We start from the raw sequence: 23,431 nt of genomic DNA, 5'->3' as shown, positions 1-23,431 counted from the left end.
GTAATACTTAGGAGACTTTTCAACCCCAATTTTTCTTCATTTGTATGTTATTATATTGGGCAAACTTAAATGTTAAGTTTAAGAAAAATAATGAAAAGGTTAAGTGCTATAAATGAGAAACCAATATGGCCGTTGAGAACATGACAGCAAGAAAACACACATGTGATAGTATACTGAATGGTATGGAGATATTTTATTATGGTGTTAGCTCTTCCATGGCAGTTTCTTACCTGGAATACTTTTTCTAGAATTTCTCGATCATATGCCGGAATTTGCTTATAATTTCGAAATTCGGGCACCTCTTGGCTTCTAAGACAAAGAAGCCTGAATCGTTTGGATCTATTTAATTCCTCATCCGAAACAAAGTTAAATTCTTGTTGCAGCTGCTCTAGGCGGAAGAAATCAGGGACATAGGATTCACCGCTGGTAGCAACCTAGAGAAAACGAGACACAACTTTAGATGGCAGGCATTTTGCATCTGAAGAAACCCAGCACGGAGCTTTTGGAAATGGAAGCTGAACAGTTGTGGACTGAGACTTGAAACATCTAGCCTTTCATTTAAGGATGAGATACATTAAAATATAACAGTAGTAAGGGCGCCTGGGTGGCTCAGTGGGTTAAGCCGCTGCCTTCGGCTCAGGTCATGATCTCAGGGTCCTGGGATCGAGTCCCGCATCGGGCTCTCTGCTCAGCAGGGAGCCTGCTTCCTCCTCTCTCTCTCTGCCTGCCTCTCTGCCTACTTGTAATCTCTCTCTGTCAAATAAATAAATAAATCTTTAAAAAAAATATATATATAACAGTAGTAAGTCAGATGCTGTTCTATTCCTGTACGAGTTGTAAAAAGTACCACAAACTTTGGGGGGGGAATGCTCCCCCCCAAAAATAAAGTTCATTTTTTGATATGCATGCATCCCTCATAGGTTGTTAAGCAAATCTACAACCTGAAAGGTGAGAGATTTGTATCAGTGTATTACCAGGTGCCTCTTGGAAATAGGATTGCTTATATACAGAGTATATGAAATCCAATATATGTGTTTAAAATATGGCTAAGACATATTTGTATATTAAAATACAAATATATAAAAGATAGCTTAATAAAACTTTTAAAATATATTTAACAAAATATATTAAAATATTAAAAAATATATATTTATGCACACATGTAGATCTGGTCCCAGAATCAGCTGGTCAGCCTCCCTGGTTTAAAGGCCATGCTCTTTTGTCTCTACATAGCACCTCACGGCCTTGGTCACTGAGTAGAGAGAACCAGAGATCGTCTGGGCATCAACCCCCCTATACTGGCACCAAAAGGATGGTTTCAGGATACTGGTGAGAGGCTAAGCAGGTGGGGCTGACCTTTGCCCATGTGTCTGCTTGCCTGTCTGTGGGGGCTTTGCCAGTGGCACCCTCCTCCTCACTGAAGGAAAGCCAGGGAGCAGAGATTTGCTGGGGCTTTGCATGGGGAAAGGTGATCTCACTGTGAAAATCCATTAAAAAGAGGCTAGTCAGGAAGACATCCTTGTGTTCCATCCCTCTAATGGGAAGACAAATAGTTTAAAAGAAAAACATGGAGGTGACACTTGTACTATATTACCACTGACTTAAAGATAGTAATCGAGGGCGCCTGGGAGGCTCAGTCAGTTGAGCATCTGCCTTTGGCTCAGGTCATGATCCTGGGGTTCTGGGATCACGCCCCACGTGGGCTTCCAGCTCTGCAGGGAGTCTGCTTCTCCCTCTGCCCCTCCTCCCCACTCGTGCTCTGTCTCTCTCCCTCTTGCAAAAATAAATAGATAGTAATCCAAACGTGATTTGAAAACTCTACAAGGAATAGTCTATGCTCTAGGTAATATGGCCTTTTCTTTCCAATATTAATTTTATTCACCCTAAGAAGTATCAAGTTGGAAGGAGAGGTTCTAAAGATAAACATCAAAATAAACCAAAGCTCGCTTTGAGACTTATCTTATAAAGTTGAGGGCAGAAATGAACATGTTATCCTGGACCCAGGTCCCCTGCTGATGAACTCACACGAATGAACACGATCACAGAATGTGTTGCTGTGGTCGCTTTCCAAATCATCTACTTGTTTATTATGTTTTTGTAGCAATTATGAACTTGGGAATAAAAACAGTTGTATTTGCTACCAAGAAAAATCATTTACTGACTAATGTTCCATTTTATGTATAAATTCAGTGAAGAATTTTGAATGGTATGATAGACACAAGCAATTTATCTCAGACATATTTAAATGAAACCGAAATGATAATCTAATTAATCATCAAATAGGAGAACAAACAATCACCATTTCTGAAAACATCCCTATCAGCCTTTCCACATGTGATGGACTGAGCATGTGCTCTGGAACCAGATCAACTTGGACCTGTGTCCTTACCAGTTGCATGAGCTTGAGGAAGTGACTCTGAGCGTTCACGCTCAGGTTCCTCTCCATAGGAGGGGCCGAGTAAGACCTCTCTTTAGTGCTTTGCAGAAGTTAGAGGTAGGAGCAACAGCAATATCATAAGAACAACTGTTACTGATTGCCCACCGACTGTGTGCCCGGCTAAGTGTGGAAATGCAGCAGTGCGTGTCCTCACAGCCACACTGTGAGGGTGTCTGAGCCAGACAGGGCCACAGCCTGACTGTAAACCTATCATTCAACCTAGCCCTCATGTTCTTAACATGCTATCACATGGGAGATCACTGTGTGAAAGAAAATGTGTGTGAAGGGCTGAGCCATTTCTATTATGATCACCCCAAGTTGAGAAGTGGGGGTGTGCACACAGTTCTCCTACCACATTACCGATATTAGCTGCATCAAAGGGGCATTGTTGGGGTCGTTCGGGTCGAGCTTGGACTCTGCTGCCCACTTGGCCAACTTTTTCAAGTCTGTCAGTCCGGATGTACCAATAGAGGAGATGGCATCTGCCCTCTTCAAAGCGCTGGGGAAAAAAATAAGTGCCATGAGACAGCCATGTTCACAGGGTGGTTTGCCTCAAACCCACAAAGTCCCAGGGACAGCACTGCTTCAGGAGGCTCTTACCGTCTATAGCAGAAAATCGGATCATAAGGAAGGAGTTTTGCCATTTTCCTTTACTTGATGATGGCTCTTAAGCATGTTATAGGGATAACAGAGAAGAGTGAATGGGGGGACACAATACCTGATACCTGCAAAGCACGTATCTGATAAGGAGTTATAGTTTAAAATATCCAGAAAACTTGTAGCTCAATAGCAATAAAACAAAGAATCTAATTAAAAAATGGGCAGAGGACCAACAGACATTTCTCCAAAGAAGACATGCAGATGGCCAGCAGGGACTTGAAAAGGTGCTCAATCACCATCACTCCCCAACCAGGGAAATGCAAACCCAAACCACAGTGAGATATCACCTTATACCTCTTAGAATGGCCATCATCAAAGAGACACAAGGTAACAAGTGCTGGTGAGAAAGTGGAGAAAAGGGAACCCTCGTGCACTACTGGGGGGGATGTAAATTGGTACAAACACTGGAAAACACTGGAGGTTCCTCAAGAACCTCCACATGATTCAGTAATTCCACTTCTGGGTATATATCTGAAGGACACAAAATCACTATCCTGGAGAGGTATCTGCACCCCCATATTTATTACAGCATTAATTGTAAGAGCCAAGACACAGCAACTTGACTGTCCATCAGTGGAAGAAGGAATAAAGAAAATGTGGTAAGGATATGCAATGGAGTATTACCCAGCCATAAAAAAGAAGGCATCCAGTCATCTGCAACAACATGGATGGAGCTTGAGGGCATCATGCTAAGTGAAATAAGTCAGACAGAGCAAGGCAGATATTGTAGGATCTCACTTACATGGAATTAAAAACAAAACAAAACTCATAGAAACAGAGAACAGATTGGTGGTTGCCAGGGATAGGGTGGGGGGAGGGGAATGGGCAAAGGGGGGATCAAAGTTCCAGTTATACAATAAATAATTTTGGGAGGGCTAATGTACAGCATGGTGACCATAGTTAACAATACTTTACTTTACATTTAAAAGTAAAAAAATAAAAAAGTTCCTGAGAGAGTAGATCTGAAAAGTTCTCATGGCAAGGAAAACAAAATTTGTCACTGTGTGTGTTGACCAATATGAAGTAGACTTATTCGAGTGATTATTATTTCATAATATATCCATTAATCAAATCTCTATGTTGTATGTCTTAAACTTATACAATGTTTTGTGTCAGTTCCATCTCAAGAAAACCAAGTACGATGTGGCCTACCCCTAGAGTCCTGGGATCCAGGCCAGATTGGCCTCCAGTGCCTCAGTTCCCACACAACTGGGGACCACTGGTAGCCGGGGCTGGAATAAACACACAAGTGATTTAAGCACCATCTTCGGACATGCCTGAGTTGCCATGAGGCCAGCGGTTGCCAGCAACGGTGAGCTGCGGCTTTGTTAGCAGCACTGCATCTCTTGGTACCCATCCTGGGCTGGCTCGACCCCCTCTCCTGAGTTGCTGGAGCTCTATCCCCAGTGTGAGACTTAGTGGGATGAATCCATCAGCCACGCTTATACTCCAAGGCCTCCCCTGGACGTGGCTGCCAATCTCCTGACTGAGACAGTGTGGAGCAGCATTCCTTGTGCTCATCCCAGGAACATAGGCATCAGAATCAGGATGGAGAGGGCATAAAGGGAACAAAACAAACCCCACCCTATTTTCACGTGTGTTGTAAATGATAGCTTGTGAACTGGAAAGGGTCTTCTTGATGATGAGAAGTCTTTTTGTTTTAGAGTGGAGGCATCTGAGGCCTAGAATAGTAGAAGGTTTACTCAAGACACATCTGTTGGGGCAGGATGGAAGCAAGAATCGAGCCCAGGCCACCTGGTTCCCATGGTCCAGGCCTCCTGGACAGGCACCTGCCACGAGGAGGTAGGGACCGCCAAAGGGGGAAATGGCAGAGGCCCAGAGTGCCATTTCTTCTATTCTGGGTTGGAACCTAAGGAGCTAGCAAGATATGACCATAGAGACTTTTATAACAACCAGAAGTTTCTACAACCACCCTCATTCACATTGAGGGCCACGTACGTATGCACAACTGTTTGCTGTGTACTTCCCTGAATATAAAATGGGGCCAGAAATCCTTCACAGATTTACTGGAGAGATTAAATAAGGCAAAGTGCTTTGTGCTGTTTCTGACACTCCTGAACATCTAATACTTATTAGGCTATTAATATTTTAATTCTTACCTCAAGAATAATAAAAAACCCTGAAAATCCTGGCACAGGAGAATAAAAGGAAAGAAGGTGACATTGCAAGGTTCCCCCTCCCATGTCATGAATACAAACGCTGGCATTACTCATCCATTTACTCTAGACACCCATTACCTTCTAAATCCGATGTTCTGCTGTGACAGTGGGGGAATTAAAGGGATCCCATTTTCTCCAATGGCCCAGGCCACACTGTTGGACACCTTCCCCGAGGTCATTAGAATCAGTTGATTACTACCATCTGCTTCAAATGAGAAAGGCACTCCTAGGGAAACACCAGATTACACAGATGTTGTTGAGAAAAAGGGAGTGAGCCCAGTCCTGGTAGGAAAGTAGACAAATGGGCTGGCAGGATGGAACAGAATTCCAGTCAGCATCACTGAACTTCTTCAGGCAGTGACGCTCGGAATTGGCCGCTTGGTTCTAGCTCTGACAGCAGCTTGTAGACCTTATATAATGAATGAGGCATGGTGAGTGGGACCATCTGTGTGTCTATTCTGGTTCTGCCACTTAACAGCTGTGCGGCCATAAACAGATTGCTTAACTTCTCCAAGCCTTCATTTCTTTATGTGTGAAATAAGGATAAAAATAGTACCTCCTAAGAAAGATGATTATGAAGACCTCCATTCATTCACTCAGTGAACAAATACGTGTTTGGCTCCTCCTTCAAGCCAGGCACTATTCTAGGTACTGCCTATTGCAGTAAAGAAGCAAAATGGATGAGAATCCCTGTTCTCAAGGAGTTTCTATTGCAACAGGAGGCAGGCAATAAATAAGAAGAGTGTGTGGTATGTTAGAGAGGGATAAATGTGGAAGATAAACCATAAACTAGGGAGCATATATAGAAAATGTGCATTTTGGGAGGGTGGGGAAGGGCTGAACTTTTAGACAGGGTGGTGGAGGAGGCTTCATGAGAGGGGGACTTTTGGATAAAGGCCTGAAGCGAAGGAGGAAGGGAGACATGCAGATTGTTGGGAAAGAGCATTTCTGGCAGAAGGAACAAGTTCAAGTGCCTAAGGGTGTGCCTGAGTGAGGAGCCACATGTCAAATGTGGTTGTCCTTGCAGAGTACTTTGTGCCTGGAAGACAGTGGCCACTCCACAGACCTCAGCTATGTGCAAGCTACTGGGCAACAGTGAGCCTCACTTACTTATCTAGCCTCTACCGATAGGAAATTCATGATAAAAAGTCTCAGGGCAGGTTGTTTAATCCACTAAAGGAAGGAAAGGTTTTTTAAGCACTAAATACAGTGACTGGATGTCGTGCAGTTCCAGTTAATATTAGTAGCACAAAACAGAACCACTATTAAACACTGTAATAGCATCTCTGTATTTTTCAAAGATCTTCCCTTAAAATTGAATATCCACTTTAATCTTCAAAATAACCCTAACAGACATGAAAGGAGGTCTCCTTAGATTCATTTTATGAATGAAGATGATGATATTCAAAGAGATTACATAATTACTAGGGTCCCACAATTTATCAGTGTGAGCTGGAACTAAAGCCCAGGTCTCTAGACTTGTAGGTTGCTGATTGGATTTGAGCATCGAAGAATTCTTGCAGATACATTTCCAGATATGAACTTACAATAAAAAAATCACTAGACACACAAGGAAACAAGCTATCAAGAATAAGGGGCAACAAAAGCAGACCAATAAGCAGACAGGTATTGGAATGATTAGTACAGAATGTTCAAACTATGTGTATGTGTTTTTAAAAATAAAGAAGTAATGACTGGATAAAAGAAATGAAATGATTGAGAGTTGGAGGAAAGGACAAATGTTATCAGAACTGACTAGACTGGAAAATAACTAAATAGAATTTATAGAGATGAAAATGCAATAATTAAAATGAAAAACTCTGTGATGAGTTTCAATGATTAGATACAGCCAAAGAATGAATTCATGACTTGGAAGACAGATTTAAAGAAGTTTTATGGAATATAGTAGTGACGGAAAAAGAGAGCAAGGTATATTATAGAGGTTAAGAAAACGGTGGGCAGAGAAGGTATATCATACATCTAATCACAATTATGGGGATAAGAGAGAAGATATTAATTAATAATATCCCTATTTTAATTATTTAAGTTTTTCAAACTTTCAGTCTTCTGAATAATACTATGATGTACATTTTTTATGCACAAAGCTTTGTCCTTGTTTTAAATTATTTTCTTACAAAAGATTCCTAGAAGAAAAATTAAGGTGTCAAAGGCATTTTAAAGGTCTTTATTCACATCGTCAAACTACTTTATACTTGCCTAGTTATATGAATTTATTGGCCACCAACAGTATACAAAAAAAAAAGAATTTGCAAACAATTACATATCATCATTTTAATTTTAATTTCTGAAAGTGATCTTATAATTATCTGGTTGTGTGAAAATAAAAAAAAAAAATCCAGGTTCAAAACTGACAGTAAAATCATGAGCCATTAAGAATAATTAGCTTTCCTTACCACTTCCAACTCCCTCGTGGTCCAGTGTCACATGCTGGTTACTACTAAACTCCACTTCTTCAATGGGAGCTCTGCCAGTGACAACGGTAGTTTCAGGAATAGGCAGAAACACTTCTGCTAGCAATGTGGTACCAGTGTGTCCAACTGTTTCATATACCTGAAATTGAGGAAGAAAAACAGTCAAAGAAAAACAGCAGGAGTATGCTCACTCCCAGATATTTAATCCATTTACCTACACTGATCACTGTTCTAGCCCAGAGCATCCACATCAGAGTGGGAAAGTTGAGTTGTGTTATTAAGGCTCCCATGGGGACTAAGTTACACCCTATTAGTGGCCAAGTTGTTGACATCCTGTTCTCTTGTCTAGTCTACTGTCCTGGGGTGGAGAGGTTAATCATAGGAGAAGGCTATCACAACTGTTTCCATTTCAAACCAATACAAAGGTTATGAATGCGCTTTTTCCTGGTTTGTGTTATTTCTCAGGAAAAGAAATGCCATCAGGTGGAATGGGTGAGATAAAATGGGCATGTCACTAGATGATTTATTATTTACACCTCAAAGTCAATAGGAGAAGTATCATACCTAGAAGTACTCTAGAGCATCAGGTTCAAATCTACTATTTAGTAAATCTTCCAAATTCTTTCCTTCAAGAGCTCATTTAATTTGTTGGCTGCTGAAACCCTACCAGCTCAGACTTTCTCCCAAGAGGGAGCCAACTGGACCAACTGCAACTCTAATTACTGTGGCGTGTCTCATTTTAATGCCATCACCATGAAAGGATCCGTTCCCAAGGCAACCATAGATTATGTACATACAATGCAGCTCAATAGGAACTTTGCTCCATTGGATCAAATGTCTCTTGTACCCTTGGATCATTTCACTTTTGTGGTAAGAAGATGACAAAATATTCCACAGTTCTGCTGGTTTCTTTCCTGTATTTTTTTTTCTTTTTCTCTGAGAGGTCTCTGGCTAGTACACATTTCTCCAAAGTGCTGACTTTGCTCATTTATTTTTACTAATTAAATATTCATATTTTTCTTCTTGTGCAATAGAGTCCCCCTCTGATTAATACTTTCCACTTACTGCTGGGATGCACAAAGAAGACACTACAGGTCCTCTCCCCGCCCCCACTCTCCCCTACAGGGCATATGATATGAATTCTTTTTCAAGGATGAGGATGAGGCTGAATTAGTGCTAGGCTGACATCCTGGCCTCATCTCCCTGCATCCACCAGCTCGCATTTGCCAGATGGCTGGCTGAGCTTGGAGGGGCTCCTGGAGCAAAGACAGAGACATGACAACTGAACTCAGAACCCTGGACTTAATATCACTGTGAGCTGTTCTAACAGATTATGTGCACTGAGAGACCTGTGATTGTCAGGGCCCACCTATGCTGAGTGGCCAAGTCCACCTAATTCAGGGCTCAGCAACAAGCCCGTGAGCATGCCACGTTCTCCAAATTCATCTTTATCATTCTTTATCAGTTAAAAAAAAAAAAAAAAGGTGATATTTTGGTCTCTATTAAAAAACACATTTTATAGAAAATGTCAAATACATAATCCTAGAAGAACAATACAGCATGAACCCATCACCTGGCTTCAAATACCATTAGCTTATGGCCAACCTGGTTTCATCTCTACTCTCATGTTTTCCCCTCTCCACCAATATCTGGAACCCAGATATCATTCCATCTGTAATGTCTTTAAAAGAGAAGGATATAAAAAAGCACAGCTATAATACCGTTATCGCAGTAATTCCTTCATAATGTCAAATATCAGTAAGTTTTAAATTTCCTTCAGAGTCTCAAAAAATTACTATAAAACTTTGAATCAGGATCAAAATATATTCTCCACAGTGTGAATGATTGATAATTCCCTCAAGCCTCTATTGATTTGTAGGTGACACCCCTCTCTTTTCATAAGTTTTAATTTTTTAAATTTTAAATTTAAATTTTAAAATTTTTAAAATTTTTAAGTTTTAAATTTTAAATGTATTTTTACTGGTTAAGTGCTCTAATGGGAAAAGGAGTGCCATTTGCTGCTTGCCCCAAACTCCCATAAGGAGACTCTGGATTTATAATGTCACAGAACTTAAAGAACATAAGCAGATTATTTTTTCTTGCACAGAAGACCTTGGTTGACCATGTTAAATTATCACGAGCATGAAGTTTCAGCCTGAGAAAATGGTATGTTTTCGTTCCTTTTTAAAATTTTTTATTTTTTGCCAACATTTTAATTGAGACATTCATTTGTATGCAGCCCAGTACGGGCTTTTGGTCTGGTATTTTGTTCAGTCTTTCACACATTCCTATGAGGGATGGTTTGTGGTGAATTTAAGCCAGATAACAGACCCAACAATTCTGGATGATGGATTTGAGGCTCCAAAAGGAGAAACTCCTCCAGCCACTCACTTGGTAATTCAAAAAGCTGCGATCTGAATCTACAACTATTTCACTTCAAAACTCATACACTTTTTTGCTATGACTTCCTTATGGGTCAGGGACAATCTGAAAGGCAACCAAACAATTAAGAATTCTTTTAGAGTCATAACTATGATCCAGAAAATGTAATTCGTTTAGACAAACTGGTGGGAAATAATGATTGAAAGAGTATTTAGAATCTGAATGAAAAAAAAAAAACCCTATAAAAAATGTAAGTACTATAAAAACAGTGTCTAGGGGCATCTGGTGACTCATTTGATCTCAGCTAAGGTCTTGATCTTCAGGTTATGGGTTCACACTCCATGTTGGGCTCCACAATGGGCATGGAGCCTACTTTAAAAACAAACAAAAAAAACAAGCAAAACAACAAAAAAAGCAATGTCTATAATCAAAACTTAAAGGATCACCTCAGCATATGCAATCATCAAAAGACTGCTGAGCTATTCCTGTCTCAGACTTACTTCTTGGTTTCTCAGAACTCTCAAGAGGGTTGCTGCCTCAGCAAGACAGGTGTGTCTCATTCACTCTAGTGCAGGAGCTTTAACTCACTGTAAGGTGCCTATGTGGACTGGGCACCAAGTGAGGCATTTGGGGAGTTGCCACCTGCCCACCAATACCCACGGATGTGCCACCATCATACCCTGTGTTTTCCCTGAAGAATCACTTATCCATTCTATCGAAATTTCTTGTTAATGCATTATCTGTCTCACTGGACATGGTGATTCCTGAGGACAAGGTCTTGCTTGATTTCCCTTTGAAAGCCCAGTACCTGCCATCTGAGAATTAATGTATTTAGAAGGAGCATGCTAACTCTTAATAGAAGTAAGGCATTATTGTTGCTGTTATTATTGTTGTTGTTATTATTATTATTATTATGTGAACTCTACCCTTAATGTTGGGCTCAAACTCTTGACCCTGAGGTCAAGAATTGCATTCTCCACTGACTGAACCAGTCAAGCACCCCTAGAAATAAAGCGTTAAATGATAAATCCAAGGAATGGTTTTCTTCTCTGAACTGCTGCTATCCTGGGTATGGCTCTCAGATTTTCTTTTACTCCCTACTTGTCACTCCTCTCACAGCCTGAAGAGGGCAATGTGGGACAGAGCAGCCTTGTGTTCCAACAGCTCTGAATCCTGACACTGACACGGACAGTAGCTGCTATGCAACCTTGGGCATGACATTCCCAGCTTTTTGCTTTCATTGTGAAATGAAGATGTTAAAGCTCTGCAGGGGGGCAGTGGTGAAGCTTTGGGACCTGGGTGAGAAGTCTCTTTCCTTCCTTATGAGCTCAGTAAATGTTTATTCTTCTTCCTCTGGGCATACAGTCGACAATAAGCACCTGTATTTTTATAGTACTCTGTGGTTTACAAAGCTCCTTCATAAACATAATTACACTACCCAAATATCTTGTTAAATCTTGCTGGCCAACTGGTTTTAGTAAACTTTATGAAATAAGAATTTCTTTTATTTAAGTTAAACTTATAAGATCTGTCTTTTCAAGACACTAATTTTTTTCAAGGAAGACATTAAGTTGCTGAGGATTTATAGGAATTTTACAGCATATCCTATATTTGTAATGAAATCATCTATATTTCTGGGTCCCCAAAGGCAAGGAGGTGAAAAATGAACTACATTAAGGCTTAAATGCTTTTGAAAAAATCAGGAGCTATTGAAGTCCTGATATTACCTCAAGTCAAGGGAACAGAAAGCATACCAATAGTTAGAAAATACCATTTATGATGGCAAAGCAAGTTTCAGAAAGGGACATAAATACAGCATTTAATATCTCATTAAACCTGTGTCTCTAACCTTGGGACTCTCTTACCATCTACTACTTCAGAATTCCAAAATGTTCCAACACTCAGTGCAGTTAAATAAGTGTGTGAAGTATATTTAAAAATAAGAACAAATCCAAATATTTTTCCTATAGCTTCATCTCTTTCTATAACATAAGAACCCAGTGTTTGCTTATTTAGCTATATAAGATGAAGTTTCTATATTACATAGCACCAAAGGCTTTACAAAAACATCTCTCTTAGACTTTAATAATTCATCAAATTCTTTATTGTGGGGCACCTGGGTGGCTCAGTGGGTTAAAGCCTCTGCCTTCGGCTCAGGTCATGATCCCAGGGTCCTGGGATCGAGCCCCGCATCGGGCTCTCTGCTCAGCGGGGAGCCTGCTTCCTCCTCTCTCTCTGCCTGCCTCTCTGCCTACTTGTGATTTGTCAAATAAATAAATAAAATCTTTGGAGGAAAAAAGTGGTTTATTGTGGAAGGACCACAGGAGTTGGCTCTGAGCTTTTGTTTTGGTTTTTATTCCTTGTGGGTGTGCCCTGTGCTGGTCATTCTGCTTAGTAATGACCCACAAAGCATGCAGTTATTGTAGAAAGGACATTTCTGGAGGACATCAGTGGAAAGGTCCTTGTTCCCAGTTTCTGGAAACACATTCCTGTCTAATGTCAGGAGAGGAACTAAATGCTCTTGGTGCTGAGTCTTTAGGACAGAGGCAATATGAACTCTAGGGGAGTGGAAGGTTTGCTAATTGAGACTACTGTCTCAGAAGATTGTTATCAACTTTTAAAATTTTAAAATTTTATTTTTTTTAAAGATTTTTTATTTATTTGAGACAGAGAGAGAGAGAGAGTGAATGAGTGAGTGAGTGTGTGTGTGTGAGCGAGTACAGGGGGAGGTGCAGAGGGAGAGAAGCAGAATCCCCACTGAGCAGAGAGCCCATGAATTTTTTTTTTTTAATAAGGAAAAATGGATTCCATCTGACAAAGCCAAAAACAAAACAAAACAAAACAAAACAAAACAAAACAAAAAAACCCAACCAATCCAGAGTTTTCCCACACTTTTCACTCTCCTCTTTCAGGGTGGCAGCAGTTCCATTTAATGCTAGGGCGCTGTGCTGTTTCCAAAAAATCAGAAAATGGGCACCTTGGGCTTGGTGTTTGTAAACAGCTTTCTGTATAATTAAGTTTAACTTTTTTATCCCCAAGTCGGGGGTTGTCAACCTCAGCACTATTGACATTTTGGGTCAGATGATTCTTCATCGTTGTGAGCTGTTCTGTACGTTGCAGGCTGTTTAGCGACATCTCTGACCTCAACCCAACAGAGGTGCCATTAACTCCCCACTTGTTATAATCAAAATGTCTCCCGACACTGTCACATGTCCCCTGGGGTGTAAAATTACCTCTGCCTGAGAAGCACTGCTCTGAGCAAAACAAGTGTTTATGTGTATGTTTGAAGGTGGAATGCTAAGGGAGAAACATGGTTTACATTCAACTGTTCAAAAATCTTTCTATTGTGTAAAGCAAGGCAGCAATGAATTCAGGACAGCAAATAGATCTACTGCTACCAACTTGAGATTATTGTTAAAAAAATTTGTTATTGGGGCGCCTGGGTGGCTCATTCAGTTAAGCGTCCTATTGATTTTTGCTCAGGTCACCGTCTCAGGGTCATGAGATCAAGTCCCATGTTGGGCTCCACGCTGATGGAGCCTGCTTGCAATGCTCCCTCTCCGGCTGCCTCTCCCTGCTCATGCATGCATGCGTGTGTGTGTGTGTGCGCGCGTGCAATCTTTCTCCCTTTAAAATAAATAAATAAATCTTAAAAAATAATCATTAAACTTCGATTAACATACTATGCTCTATTTGTTTCAGGTGGTGTCCAACACAGTGATCCTACAATTCTGTACATTATGCAATGCTCACCATGATAGGAGCAGTCATTACCTGTCACCACACAACCTTATTACAGTATTATTGACTAGGCTATGTCTTTCATCTCCGTGACTTGTTTCCTTTATAACTAGAAGATTGTACCCCTAATGCCCTCTACCTATTTCTTTTAGCCTGCCATCCCCTCCCTTCTGGCAACCACCAGTTTGTTCTCTGTATTTAAGAATTTGCTTCTGTTTCTGTTTTGTTTTGTTTGTATATTTGTCCAGCTTGGGATGGTTTATGCAATTACGATGGCTTCTCTTTGGAATCTAGTTTGCTTTAACTCAACCATCTGGGGCACATTTGCCTGCTAACAGTGATTAGAATTGTATAGATAAGATGAACCTTAGAAATACAGGGACATTAAGACAGATAAAAAACAGTATTCTGCTGGGAAGTAGAATTCATATCACATGGTTTAAAATGATGATTCTCTAATTTTATTTTATTTTATTTATTCTTTTTTTAATATTTTTTTTTTTTTTTTTTTTTTTTGTCAGAGACGGAGAGAGAGTGAGTGAGCACAGGCAGACAGAGAGGCAGGCAGAGGCAGAGGGAGAAGCAGGCTCCCTGCCGAGCAAGGAGCCCGACGTGGGACTCGATCCCAGGACCCTGGGATCATGACCCGAGCCGAAGGCAGCTGCTTAACCAACTGAGCCACCCAGGTGTCCCGATTCTCTAATTTTAAAACAGAAGAGAACAAACCAGAACAGTCTCATGGCTTGTACTTGGTAGAGCTAGATTCAGACAAGCAGCTGCCCTCTCAGCTCGGCTGCTTGTGATGTTCACGGCTGTTAGTCACCTCATGGTCCCCATTTCCCTCAGGGTTGAATCCAAGTGTTATCCTAGTGTTATGCCCATAGACTTCCCTCCTTCACTGAAAAGGTGGAGGGCATCTGAGGGGGACCCCCATACAGCCCTGTCCCTTACCCTCATGTCTGCGCTAAAGGAACTTCCCATCATGCTTTGACTCCAATGCCCCCAGTATCCTGTGGGCTCTGGTTCCTCTCCCTACCACTTTCCTTTTTATTTTCAGTCACCAATCTTTTCTGCACTGGGGCTTTTCTCATGGTTTAACAGACACGCTCAATCAACACCCTAAAGGAAGCCACAGTTCCTGTCAAAACCCTGATTCAGGGGCGCCTGGGTGGCTCAGTGGGTTAAGCCTCTGCCTTCAGCTCAGGTCATGATCTCAGGGTCCTGGGATCGAGCGGCACACCGGGCTCCCTGCTCAGCGGGGAGCCTGCTTCCCTCTCTCTCTCTCTCTGCCTGGCTCTCTGCCCACTTGTGATCTCTCTGTCAAATAAATAAATAAAATATTTTTTTAAAACCCCCAAAACCCAAAACCCTGATCCATTTCCCCCCTTCCCTTTTCTGTTGAGCCTCTGGGAGAGGAGCCTTCCCTTGGCATCTTCCTTTTTTCTCCCCCTGCCCCACTGGACCTCAGTTACTAGGTCCTTCTGTAACATTTCCCCACTGCAGTCTAAGTGCAGTGTGGAGACTACATCAGGCTCATCTTTCTGCAGCCCCTGCCTGCCACCCCCTGCACAATGTCTTTGCGATAAGATACTCGTTGGATTGAAGGGACGAACTACCAGTGGATGCAGCGCGATAAGGAGGATATGGATGCAGATTTTGGGGGCTGGGGGCTGGGGGCTGGCCCTGCCACCTTCTGGCTGTGTGACGTTAGGGCAGGTACTTAAGTTCTCTGAATTTCAGTATGACAGGCACCCTAACACAGCTACTGCAGGACTGCTGTGAAGGTGGAATGAGTTTATACACAAAACATGGTGCCTGCAATATTGTAAATGCTCGGGGACTGTTACACTAGGTACTACTAAATAGCTACACAACTCGATGTGCTGTGATGCCCACCGTTGTTTTCTAAGACTTCTCCCAAAGCAACTAGCTCTGAAATTGGAGAGATAGATCAAATTTTAGACTTTGCTCTTCTTTACTGTTATACCCAATTGACGGGCGAAATGTGTGTGAAATTTAGAGTCAGACAGGTTTGGGGTTGAATTCTCCTCTGCCTCTTGACCTGCTCATTGTTGTAAGTTACTCAGTATCTCTGAAGCTCATCAGGAGAATAAGAGTATCTGCGGTTTTCTTTAGGATAACATCAGACGGTGTTTGTGAAGAACCTAGTGTCACGGTTAGATAAGCGTAAGTGTTATTTCCTAGAGATCTCCATTTTCATGTGCCCCTGTCCAGTCCAAGCCTGCATCTTCTCACCTGTAGGTGACCTCACCTGGACCCCTGACCCGTCCTCCCATGGCAGCTGCTGTCCCTCCTCCCTGTTCTCAGCCATCTGGCTCCTCTGTTCTGCTCACTCACTGTAGGACCACCTGGTATCTGCTCCCCTTGGCTCCCAGGGTCAGCTTTCAACAGTCTGACTCAGCATCATGCAATTGAGTAGATAGAGATGCTTGCGTAAAAACTATGTTTTGGACAAATGGACCAGCAGCAACCACGAGATGAGTTGGCCAAGGGCTAACAAAGACATTTCTCCCAACGGGACTGTTCCCCCCAACTCCGATAGGGCAGTTATGCAAATGAGCCAGAGGGATCAGGAGAGGACATAGGAAGGAACTCGAGTAACTATCAATTAGGTTCAAAGGAACAATTCCCTATCTCAGTCTACATGCCAGGAACATGAAAGCTCAACAGCATTTACTCATAAGGAAAAATAATAATGCTACAAAATGTAATCGCCCCCTCCCAGCAGTACAATGGGATCATTGTCAGTTTGGGGGGGTCAGGAAGACAAATGACTGATGCAGATGTGAATGATAAGGAAATAAAGGTAGGCATCACGACACTCTCTTCTTTCCCTCCCTCCTTCCCTTCCTTTTTTAGGGAGAGGGAGAGAGAATCCTAAGCAGGCTCCATGACCAGTGCAGAGCCTGACACAGGGCTCAATCCCATGACCCTGAGATCATGACCTGAGCTGAAATCAGTAGTCAGACACTTAACCCACTGAGCCACCCAGGCGCCTCCAAACTATTTTATTTCTAAATCAAACTTCATTCTTGTGAAAGGCCAAGCATTTGTTTTGGAAAGACCCCATAAATGGAGATTTTAAGGACCTTTCTGGAGGGACTCTGGGCCTGCTCCTACTCCCCTGTCCCGAGAAAAGTCCGGCCTCACTCTCCCCTTGGGCCCAGGCATGGTTCAACTCCTTTGTACGTTCACAGGTCCAGCCTTTGTGAAGTGCTGTCCCTCCCTTCTTTTGAGGTCCCAGTGTTGTTCCGGTGAATTCCTTCTGCCTGCTTCCCGTGCTGGGCCCCATTCCGTCCCATCCTATCCCCTCACTGCTGGCTTTTTGTGCCGGCTCTGGCCTCATCTCTGCTTCATAGGACCGCCCGCGCATTCCTTTCTCAAGGCTGGGTTCAGCTTTAGGGTTTCAAACATGCAAGGAATCAAACCCTGCAATTAACATTGTTCCCATCAAGACTCCTTGACATCCGCACAAAGCCAAGTACTGTTTCTCTGGAGCTCTCTCCTCACCCAGCAGGATTTAAAACTCCCCAAGGCAGCGCCATGGGGACCACCCCCCTCCCTGGCCTGGGACTTCCAGTTCTCCCCTGAATGCCTGGCTCAAGATTACACACTCAGTTGGTGCTTAAGCAGCAAAGAGGCATGGTGTGTTTGTTGGGTCGCCAACTGATGCATTGCTGTTTTGAGAATCTTGGAAATTCTAAGTACACTGGGCTCTAAAGTTAGGGATTTTATAACGCTGGTATAAACAGTTGCGTTTAAGGCGATTTTTCTCACTGTCTTAAAGCTGCCAGTAATTCTTGAACCTCTCTAATCCCACACTTGCAATTATGTGGAAAATTCCCAAATGGCGTAGTTCTATTCCTAGAAAGCTGAAATACAATAGCCCTTAAATTAATTTCATCTGTAACTACTCCTCAATCATAAAAATTATGCCATTGAGCCATTATGATATGTGATTGGATCCCTTATCAAATCTCTATAGATAGCTTAAGAACGTAGCCAAGGCTCTTTTAATTTGTAATATTTAAAAGATGACATGGTTCAGATCTTAGGGCCAAGCTAATTGCCTGTGAATCCATTCTTGGTATTCGAGGAGAAAAGTGTGTTTGTTTAGTTAAAAGATTTATTTCCTCATGTTTTGGAGAATTACTTTTTTCATATTACTTAAAAAAATTGTTTTGATAGCAGTATCCAAGCAAGTTAATATCCAAGATAGCAAACAGGAGAGAGGTTAGGAGACTGCCCTTCTATTTCAGGATATATGTGAAGTAAAATACTGGTGATCATGGAAGGCGGAAGATGCTTTTCCTTCTATGGAAAAATCAGAAAATGTAGGACTGCCCAGCAGAGAAGCTCTCACAGGCTTCCGGGGAGTCTGAGCTCTCAGAGGCACCTGCCTGGAGGTGGAGGGACCTTCTCGCCTGTCTTCTGTGCTCTCCTCAGTGGGGTGTCCCCTTCTGGGGCTCCCTCTCCTCCTACTGGCCATGTTGTCCCACATGGATGTCTGCTGCTTTCCCTTGCTTCATTCCACTCTTCCATCTGCTTCTTACCCTCAGTCTTGGTCTCCTCATGTCAGCTTTTCCTCGGCGGGGAGGGATGGAGGGATGAGTCAAGGACAGATCTTAATGAGGGGGCAAGCTCCAAATAACTGCACGCTTAGCCATTCTGTGGACCTAGTATGGGAGGGACTCACACGGAGACCTCCAGCAACCCCTTGTTATTCAGGGAAGGTGACAGCAGAGCATCAAGCTGGCTTCTGGGGTCTGTGTTTATGTACTTTCTCCATCAAGTTTTCTTCTTCTTCTTTTTTTTTTTTTAAGATTTTTTATTTAATTACTTGAGAGTGAGAGATAGTGAGAGAGAGCACACAGGAGCGGAGAGGCGAGGGAGAAGTAGACTCCCCACTGAGCAGGGAGCCTGATGCAGGCTCCATCCCAGGACCTGGGATCACGACCTGAGCTGAAAATGCTTAACCGACTGAGCCATCCAGGCACCCCTCCATCAAGGTTTATTATTAATTTAGACAGTTTTTCACACGCAGTAAATCTTTCTTTAAACTGTCACTAAAGCCACAGGAGTTCAGGGCCGTGGCAGGAGGGATCATGTAGAAAGTGGCAAGGATGTGGGGCTTTGGAACCAGTGGGATGCAACCCTTATCCATTCATATTCTAAACCACCCAAAGCTCCTGGTCATCCAAACAGAAGGGCACAGCCTCCGCACGCCCCCTCACCCCCCCAACCAGCTCCTCGCTCATGGAATCCCTGGAAAGAAAGGTCCCTCTTAATCAGGTCTTAGTGGTACAGAGAATAACTGATGTTTAAAATCTCAGCATATCTGAAATGGGATTGTCTTTGGATCCACAGTGCATGGTAGTTCAGTGATGCAAATAATGGTACGTCTCACAGGGAGTGGTGATGAGATGCAACCCCGTCCCTACAATCCTAGAGCCCCCCAGAGTGGCTTTGCTAAGGGGACAGAGGAAGAGGAGCCCTCAGTGTGGTGCAGGGAGTCAGCAGGGGCCCAGAAGAGGTGGGTGGGAGAGGGAGCATGAACCTGACACCCTAGAGCGCAGACGGCTCCAGCTCACCTCCCAAGGCGGATGCCTCGCCGAAGACGGCATCACCCCAATTTCACCTTGGTATCCATACAGCATGGTAAACCAAGGGGGAAGCAAGTAGAAGCTTACAGAGATTATTTTCCCACAGAGGATCTCCAGAAAGGGAATTTTCAGCCTTTAGGAAAGCTTAGTTTTCCACCAAACCTCCAGTCAAGATCTGATCTTTCAAATACCATGGTTTATGTCAACAAAATGTCCTTGCCTTCTCCTCCCACCCACAGTGAACTTTCAAGGTAGCAGCAAAATAAGTTCTATTTTTTTCCAAGTTCCAGTATCCATAGGCACTTTCTTAAACATTAGGGTTTTAAATCAAGAGTCCAGACACTTAACTGACTGCGCCACCCAGGTGCCCCTCCTCGACCAGTTTTTTTTTTTTTTTTTTTAAAGATTTTATTTTTATTTATTTGTCAGAGACAGAGGGAGAGAGAGCGAGTGAGCACAGGCGGACAGAGAGGCAGGCAGAGGCAGAGGGAGAAGCAGGCTCCCTGCCGAGCAAGGAGCCCGATGTGGGACTCGATCCCAGAACCCTGGGATCATGACCTGAGCCGAAGGCAGCTGCTTAACCAACTGAGCCACCCAGGCGTCCCCCTCCTCGACCAGTTTTAATAGGCTTTTAATTACTAAGATCTAGGTAATGGTTGATGTTCAGAATGTCAGAGAATATTCACAGCCAAGTGCTCACCAATCAGAAGAGATGTCAGCCATACATGAGAACAAGTTCCTGGAGCCATTAGCCTTGTTCACACACCCTTTAACTGGCCCATTGTGGGAAGGTCCAAGGGATCTTGGAAGTGGACCAGAGTGGCATTTGGGGAATCCCGTACAGAAGTATTTAATTATTTTTATTTATCTTATTTTTAAAAAGATTTTATTTATTTATTTGAGAGAGAGAAAGACAGAGCATAAGCAGGTAAAGGGGCAGAAGGAGAGGGATAAGCAGACTCCCTGTCAAGCAGGGACCCCAACGTGGGCCTCGATCCCAGGGCCCTGGGATCGTGATCTGAGCCAAAGGAAGATGTTCAACCAACTGAGCCACCCACATACCCCTAAATATTTTAATAATGATACAGCTGTAATGTTATCTGCAGATGTTGTCAATTACAATCAATAGGTAGTGGCTGCCTCGAGTACAGTGTTGAGAAGGATTCTGAAGTTCTATGTGGGAAGACGCAAAAAATAGTTATCTTGCAAGGGTGGTGGATAGGAATGAGAAATCTGTGCATAAATGGTGGATGTGGACTACATGGGTGGTGGATGACAAAGGCATGTGTGCCAGATATTTGCAACCCTAGTCAAAAGGCCTATTACTATCATATAAGAGAATTCTGTTAGCATCCTAGGGGAAGATTCAAACAGCAAGCTTGGACACTGTTGTGGATTAAACAGTGTCATCCAAAAATTGCTGTCTACCTGGAACCACAGAATGTGACCTTATTTTTTTTTTATTATTAAAAAAATAAAATAAAATGTGACCTTATTTATTTATTTTTTTAAAATAAGCTCTTTATAGAAGTAATTAGTTAAACATCGAGATGAGCTGACACTGGATGATGGTTGACTCTAAGTCCAGTGAGAATGTCTTTGTAAGAGACAAAAAGGGACACACAGAGACAGGGAGATGACCAAATGAAGTTGGAGGAGATTGGGGTGACGCTATAAGACAAGGGATGCCAAGGGCCACCAGAAGCAGAAGAGGCCAGAAAGGTTTCTCTGTTAGTGCTCTTGGGGGGAGCATGGCCCCCCTAGATTTCAAACCTCAGGGCCTCCAGAGCTATATAAGAATAACTATCTGTTGTTTTAGCCAGTTGAACAGCGTAATTGGTGCAGCCCCAGGAAACTAAAACTGGAACGAATAGATACATTGCTAATGGTGGGATTTAGATCAGTGCTGATACTTATTTTGGGGAGATCCTGTAATCTGTAGCCACCCCATCATAGCCACCTGTGATTGTGGCGGTATTGATTTCTGGGTCTATCATGCTAGGATCCAGGTAGACAGCAATACTGAACTACTGAAAAAGCCAGGGATTCCCACCTCTCATTCCCTTTCCCCAACTCGAGGCACGTCCTGGTGCACCATGGCCAGCATTTTCAGAGGGTGAGGAGGAAACAGATCCCCTTCTGCCAAAACCGTAAGGACAGATGTGCCCAGGAGGAGACTGACCTTCTGTTCACCTTGAAAATCTATCAGGACACCAGCATCATCAATGGATGATTTAAAACCATCTTATACTTGGAGCACTGGGGTGGCTCAGTCAGTTGAACGTCTGACTCTTGGTTTTGGCTCAGGTCATGATCTCAGGGTAGTGAGATCGAGCCCCACGTTGGGCTCCCTGCTCAGCGGGAAGTCTGCTTCCCCTCTCTGTCTTCCTCTGTCCCTCCCCACTGCTTGTGAACTCTTTTTCTCTCTTTTTGGCTAAAATAAATAAACAAGCCTTAAAACCATCTTGTACCCGTGATCACCAAAAGATGCTTGGGATAATGACTATAACTGAAATGCATACCTGCAATGTTAAACTCTCTGGCCAGTTGAATATTTGCAAATTGAAAATCTGTCCAAAGTGAACTCGGAAGTCTGCCCCGAGTGGCCGACTGTCGGTCCTGGACACTTCCTTGTCGTTGAAGATCACCTTTATATATAGCGAGCGCCTCTTGACATCCTCCCTTCGCAAGACCTCCACCCTGCAAAGTGAGGCCGATCACAGATGGGGTTAGTACTTTACTAGGGAAAATTGGAGCGTCTGACAAATGGGCACTGCACAGAATAAGATACACTGCAGATGACTCGGCCAGTCACTGGAGCTCTCGTCCTGCCAAGACAGCCATGGTTCTCAAGGAATTTCATAGAACAAATTGCAATATGGACTAAGAAATGTGCGCTCCAGAGTCCACCAGGGACTGAAGAACTGCAGTCCAAGCATCATTCACTCTGTTATGGAGTCCTTAATTGTTTTCAAAGAAGCCTTATGTTTGCACCCCAAAGCTTTAAGTATTTTTTAAATTTAATTTTACTTTTTCAGTGTTCCAAGATTCACTCTTTATGCACCACACCCAGTGCTCCATGCAATCCGTGCCCTCCTTAATACCCACCACCAGGCTCACCCAACCCCCCACCCTCTCCCCTCCAAAACCCTCAGTTTGTTTCTCAGAATCTGCAGTCTCTCATGGTTCCTCTCCCCCTCTGATCATAGTCCTTGTAAGTACGGTGAATCCAATTCATAAGGGACAGTAGTGATGTATATTTGGGGGGGGATTTTTAATGCTAAAAATGTAATAGCGTATTGTAACAGGTCAAATCCACTTTTCAATGATTCCAGTTTTTTTTTGTTTTTTTGTCAACACTTTCCAACGATGAGTATTCACTGGATGCAGGGGCTTAAGAATGGTTTCTTTTTTTTTTAAAGGCCACTTGGATTCCAAAAAAAGGTATCCTGGCCAGCGTATCATTCCTTTAGCCAGGAAGTTAAAAAAAAATTGAAACCCCCAAGAGTAGTTTTTAATTTTATCGTGTATATTTTCAGAAATACCCACCCAGAGTGACAGTCATTGGTTCAGTCAATAGCGACTCAAGTTCGGTAAGAAAAAGGAACGTTTAGAAAAATGAAAATCCAAAGCACACTCCGGTGTGCTAAATTGCAGTGAGACAGGGGTGCCTGGGTGGCTCAGCTGCTTAAGTGTCTGACTTCAGCTCAGGTCATGATCTCCAGGTCCTGGGATCGAGCCCTGCAATGGGCTCCTGGCTCAGCTGGGAGTCTGCTGCTCCCTCTCCCTCTGCCTGCTGCTCCCGCTGCTTGTGCTCTCTTTGTCTGTCTCTCTCTCAAATGAATAAATAAGATCTTTTAAGAAAAGAAAACAAAAGACATGTAATGAAAAAAAAAAAACCTACTGTGTAATCACATACTATGGATGTTCACATTTTTAAAAATCATGGCATGCTATTTGTGGCCTGAAAATAGC

The 23,431-nt window shown here is 42.8% G+C and overlaps 1 protein-coding gene across 4 annotated transcripts in view; it reads right to left on the bottom strand.

Moving 5' to 3' along the window:
- Positions 1-23,431, bottom strand: part of CC2D2A (coiled-coil and C2 domain containing 2A) — a 133,774-nt gene that overhangs the window by 44,116 nt on the left and 66,227 nt on the right. For all 4 annotated transcript variants that reach the window (XM_032333880.1, XM_032333881.1, XM_032333879.1 and 1 more), the window contains 5 exons: positions 21,979-22,156; positions 7,692-7,848; positions 5,356-5,503; positions 2,798-2,936; positions 231-434 (listed from right to left, as the gene is read on the bottom strand). In XM_032333880.1, coding sequence (XP_032189771.1) covers positions 231-434; positions 2,798-2,936; positions 5,356-5,503; positions 7,692-7,848; positions 21,979-22,156 — 826 coding nt within the window. The remainder of the gene's footprint in view (positions 1-230; positions 435-2,797; positions 2,937-5,355; positions 5,504-7,691; positions 7,849-21,978; positions 22,157-23,431) is intronic.

The sequence above is a fragment of the Mustela erminea genome, chromosome 2, assembly GCF_009829155.1.
Source record: "Mustela erminea isolate mMusErm1 chromosome 2, mMusErm1.Pri, whole genome shotgun sequence".
NCBI lineage: Eukaryota > Metazoa > Chordata > Mammalia > Carnivora > Mustelidae > Mustela > Mustela erminea.
Note: the sequence above shows the minus strand (reverse complement) of the source record. Positions and strands in the feature narration are given on the sequence as shown.